Here is a 5,438-nt window from a genome sequence, read left to right on the forward strand (position 1 = left end):
CTGCCCCAACAACTAGAAGGATTTTGGATTTCTAAAACAATAAGGTTCTAGTAAGGGCATCCACTCGTGTGGCCATACATGCGACACTTTCAGCTCTGTAAATACAGAAGGCTCCCAGCCGGTAGGGGTTACGCCCTACTAATGATCAAATAAATTTGATCAAACAAGTTTATGGGGAGACATAGTGTCGGTATGAACTAATCAACACACGTTATCCATGGCTTTCACCATGGATACAATTATTTATAGTGCTTCGGAAGAGGTGGGTTTTACTTGCTACCACTTGGGTCGTTCCCTCCTCACTAGTAGTCCCAATGATCACACAGGGAGCCAGACCCTCTAAAGATTAAACACAAAGAGCCTATTGCCCAAGACACAAAAGACACTGGTTCAATTTTAGTGCACCAATTGAAGTGTTTGTTAATCTACGAAGACAAGGCACACAATGAAAATCAAAAGAATATCCTTGCCAAGATCCTGCAACAAATATTTGTGAGTAGTTTTTGCAATAATACCCCTCTTGCAAGCACACAAGTTAGGTAAATTTTAGATCCAAAAGACTTTGTGAGAAAGGGGCCTTCAACAATGCAATTCGCTTCAAAGACAAACTGCACCAATTTATTAGCTAGATCACAAGATATTGGCTCAAATAAACCAGATCTAGAACATTAAATGCAAGACAAAATGGCGAAAATGAAAACCCTAAATGAGCAAAAAAAAAGAAAATTATTTTTTTATTTTTTGAAAACACAGATGCGTTTTCACCCTACACAGACGCGGTTTCGTAACACAGATGCGGTTCCGTAACATAGACACATTTTAACACCTCATAGACACGTTTCTGCAAAAAAAACCAAAACCAAAAATCCTGCAGGACACAGATGCAGTTAACAATGATCACAAACGTGATTATATCTCACAGACGCGATTAAATCGCCCACAGACACACCTATAACGAAAGCCTACAATCTAGAAAATGAAAATACTGCCGAAAACACAGACGTGATTAAGAGGTTCATAGACGCGATAGAAAAACAAAAACGCGGTTCCAGAATGCGTAAACTCGAAAAGTTGAAATGCTGTCGGAAAATGTCAGATCTGCAACTTCAAAAACACAAAATCTGCAACCAAGATGTTAAATGCAAAAGGGACAAGAGTCCCACTAGGCATGCCAAAATGTTTATGGTAAAAATGGAACAACAATATTGAAAGACTAAAATAGATTCAACCACAAAACCCTAGCTTAACAACAATAGAGATCCACCATAACATATGAGTATTACTTAAGACAATGCAAATCAACAAAATCACAAAGATTATACCATCACATGTCCAATAGGGTTTTAATCTCCATTCTTCCTATCTCCATTGATCTTGCTCGATATATTTGCTCTCAGATTTTATGTGTGCACAAGAGCTCAACAAAGAATAGAAATGTGGTTGCAAATAGGCTTGATCACATATGAAAGTTCGAAAGCGTAGTTGAGGGGGGAAGTGATTGATAATGAAAGAAGTATCTCCTTATATAGAAGACATTGTAAGAAATAGAGGGATAAAATTAAGAGGTGTAAAAGATAAGTGGTCGGCTAAGATTAGAGGGTAGGTAAAAGAAATAAGAAAATAATGAGAGGGTAGGTAGTGTAGGAATTAAGAGATGAATAACATGTGTCATGAGTAGAAAAGGCTAATGAATTAATTAAATAAATAAAGATTTATTTAATTAATAGAAGAAGTGGGATTATTTAAATAAATAAAGTATTTATTTAATTTAGGAGAAAGATAATTTAAATAAATAAAAGTATTTATTTAAATGAAGAAAAAGGCTAAAAGAGGATAAATGAATTAATTAAATAAATAAAGATTTATTTAATTAATAGAAGAATTAGGATAAATAATTTATTTAATTAGACATGACAACTTTAAGTGTCTACATTACTATGTCATTCCAAACATTAATATTAGAACCAATATCTCTAATCTGTATTACATAACCTTTCTAAAATTTTAATTTTAGCTTGAGGGACACTTCAATAAAATTTCTAATTTTGAAAGAAAGAAATAATTTTTTTTAACATTCACAAGTAAAACTTTTAATTACTCTGAGGCTAAAACTAATCCATGGACAATCAACTTTGTCCTTTTTTTTTTACTTCTACATTTTCAATCCTTTTCATATTCAAGGTAATTATGAGCTCCTCCAAATTCTTAAGAGTTCACAAGTCAACTTTGCTATTTTTTACATCCTCATTTTCAATCCTTTTCATATTCAAGGTGATGATGAGCGCCACCAAATTCTCAAAGTCCCATCGTTAAATAAATCACATGTCAAAATATTTACATGCTTGTCTCCGTGACATTGAAAATATCGCAATCCACCATAAAGTGTTTTCCCCATTCGAATGTCATGAAAGTACAAAAATTACACAGTTTTTTCTCATATACTAAAGTAAAATGATATCACTAGCGTCATCAAGGTTGGGAACATTGCCAAAAGATAGTGGTTTAATGGCTTAGTTTATGTTTTAGACATCTGATATCTAAATTATACTAAAGTAAAATGATACCACTAGCATCATCAAGATTGGGAACACTGCCAAAAGATAGTGGTTTAATGTCTTAGTTTATGTTTTAGACATCTGATATCTAAATGATACTAAAGTAAAATGATACCACTAGCGTCATCAAGGTTGGAAACGTTATCAAAAGACACTGGATTAATGACTTACTTTATGTTTTAGAGATCTAATATCCAACTGATACTGAGTTCAAATCTTCTACAATAACAAAAAAATAAATAAAAAAAAGTGTTTGAAAACATGGCCTCACCTGTTACAAGAAGGGCCACAGTTTTTCTACTTCTATTTTGGAAAGCATAATTACGAAAATAGTTGGAAAGCATTTAACTCCTTATATACGAAATTAGATGAGAACCTTTTAGACTTTTAATGCTAAACATGACTTCGCTGCCAGAAAGTGCCATGAGCTTTTATTGAAATTTTAAAAGCACCTTGTAGGAAGTATAATATTATTAATAGCTCGAACGGTATCCACCTACTACAGAGGGATTTAAGGAAGTGGGAGTGAATGTCATGTAAAATGTATAGCTATCGAATAAAGAAAATGGCAGATTTGGCGGAAACTGTAGGAAATGGGAGTACGTTCTCCAAACTCTGGTGTGCAGGAATAACAACCATCATACTCATTTGGGCTTTGTTGCGGACTCGGAAGCAGCGATCGAGATTTAGAGGGGCTAGAGTGTGGCCCGTTCTGGGCGTGCTTCCCTCGTTGCTTTTTCACTTGGGCCACCTATACGACTGGCTTACGCATCTGTTTATCGTAAACGGCGGAACATTCAGGTTTCCGGGCCCTTGGAAATGCCGGATTTTTACTGCCGATCCTGCAAACATAGAATACCTGCTGAAAACCAGGTACCACAATTTCGGCAAAGGGGAGGATTACAAGGACATGTTTCGCGACATGTTTGGCGAATCCGTTGTGGTGGATGATGGGGAGTCTTTCAAGAAGCGCAGTGTGTCTGTCGGCAAGGCGCTCTCCTCGCCCGCCTTCCGCAACTTTGCGGCCGCCGCCATGCCGGCCGTGATGCAGCAAAATCTCGTTCCCGTCTTCACAGAGGCCTGTGAGAAAGGCGCCGTCATCGACCTGCAAAACGTGTTCCACCGGCTGGCTTGTTATAACTTGTGTCTTTTCGGCGGAGGTGTGGAACTTGAGTGCCTGAGCCCGGGCCTGACAAGAGTTGCCTTCATAGAGGCCTTCGATGAGGCTTTACAGTCCATTATGACTCGCCTCCTCATGCCCCCTTTTTGTTGGAAAACTTTGAGGTTCTTTAACGTTTTGTTTGAGCGCCAGCTTGTTAGGGCCACAGAGTTCGTCTACGACTTTGTTGTTCATGAATTGCATTCTCGCTGGCGCGCTAAACAGGACGGCTCTTCATGGGCCAACATCGCATCGGCCTTTCTTCAGTACGAGGGGGAAAACGGGCGGTTTTATTCGGATAGAAGAGTACACGAGTTATTCGTGAACCTCATTTTCGCGGGCAAGGACACGGTTACGGCGGGGCTCACATGGTTATTCTGGCTAGTGGCGACGCATCCCCGTGTCGAAGGGGAAATTTTAGCAGAGATTCGAGAGATCGTGAAGCAGAGGAAGAGTTCGGACGATCAGGATCCGTTTTGTTTTAGCTTCGAAGAAGTAAAACGGATGGATTACCTGCATGCAGCAGTGACGGAGTCTCTCCGGCTGTACCCGCCTGTTCCCATTGAGCTCACGGCTTGCGAGGAAGACGATGTTCTGCCCGACGGCACGCCCGTGGAGAAGGGCGCGCTGGTTTTGTACTCGATTTACTCGTCCGGCAGGTTGGAGAGCGTTTGGGGTGAGGATTGCATGGAATTCAAGCCGGAAAGGTGGATGAAGAATGGTAGGTTTGTGAGGGAATCGGAATTCAAGTTTGCGGCTTTCAATGGAGGACCTCGGCGCTGCACAGGCAGAGAGTTTGCGTACTGGCAGATGAAGTGGGCTGCGGCTTCCATTCTGGTTCGTTATGGGGTACAGATTGTTGATAAGCATCCCGTGGTTCCTAAATACGGACTCGCGCTTTTTATGAAGTATGGTTTGCTTGCAACAATTCATCCGAGAGAAATGACGAATGGGGAGATTAGCAAATAATCTTTCAAGTTATCAAAATATCTCACTGAAACTGTTCATGATGGCAGTAGCAGAATGCCGAGCCCAAATGATGGTGTATGCACGGAAGATTCGCTATTTCGTATTGTTGCCAGGAGGCCTTCATTAAAACTCATTAATGTATTTTTATGTCTTGTTATCATCCAAAAGAGTGTAATAGGTATGTCTATTAATTTCTAATTTATTGTTGTTTGGGTACAATCTAATTTATATAGAATGTTTTATAAATGTGCTATTGGTTGAGTCTATTATAATTTATATAGAATGTCTTTTTTATAAATGCGAAATGTCTTATAATTTTGACGAGATTTATAATTGACTGAGTCTATTGTAATTAGGCGAGAGGCATAACACTACAATGGCACCCACCCAATTTTTTTATCTGTATAATTTTAATGATAAATAGCGGATAATTTAAAAATAAGTTATAGACTAAAATCTAAATTAAAAAGAAATGGCGAATGAGGAGATTTTCAAGTTATCAAAATATCTCATTGAAACTATTTATGATGGTAGTAGTAGAATGTCGAGCCGAGATGATGGTGTATGCACGAAAGATTCACTATTTCGTATTGTTGCCAGGAGGCCTTCATTAAAACTCATCCATTTATTTTTGACTTATTATCATTCGTATCCAAAAAAAATCTAATAGGTATGTCTATTCAAATTTATAGTTGGTTGGTTGGGTGGATTGTAATTTATATAGAATGTTTTATAAATGTGATATTGGTTGAGTC

The 5,438-nt window shown here is 38.2% G+C and overlaps 1 protein-coding gene across 1 annotated transcript; it reads left to right on the forward strand.

The window, feature by feature from the left end:
* The first annotated feature begins 3,112 nt into the window (after positions 1-3,112).
* On the forward strand, positions 3,113-4,850 carry LOC131068823 (cytochrome P450 86B1). Its single transcript, XM_058004101.2, has one exon. It carries the CDS (start codon positions 3,121-3,123, stop codon positions 4,681-4,683), a length of 1,563 nt encoding a protein of 520 aa, XP_057860084.2. The 5' UTR covers positions 3,113-3,120; the 3' UTR covers positions 4,684-4,850.
* The last annotated feature ends 588 nt before the right edge of the window (positions 4,851-5,438 follow it).

The sequence above is a fragment of the Cryptomeria japonica genome, chromosome 11 (genome assembly GCF_030272615.1).
Source record: "Cryptomeria japonica chromosome 11, Sugi_1.0, whole genome shotgun sequence".
Lineage (NCBI taxonomy): Eukaryota > Viridiplantae > Streptophyta > Pinopsida > Cupressales > Cupressaceae > Cryptomeria > Cryptomeria japonica.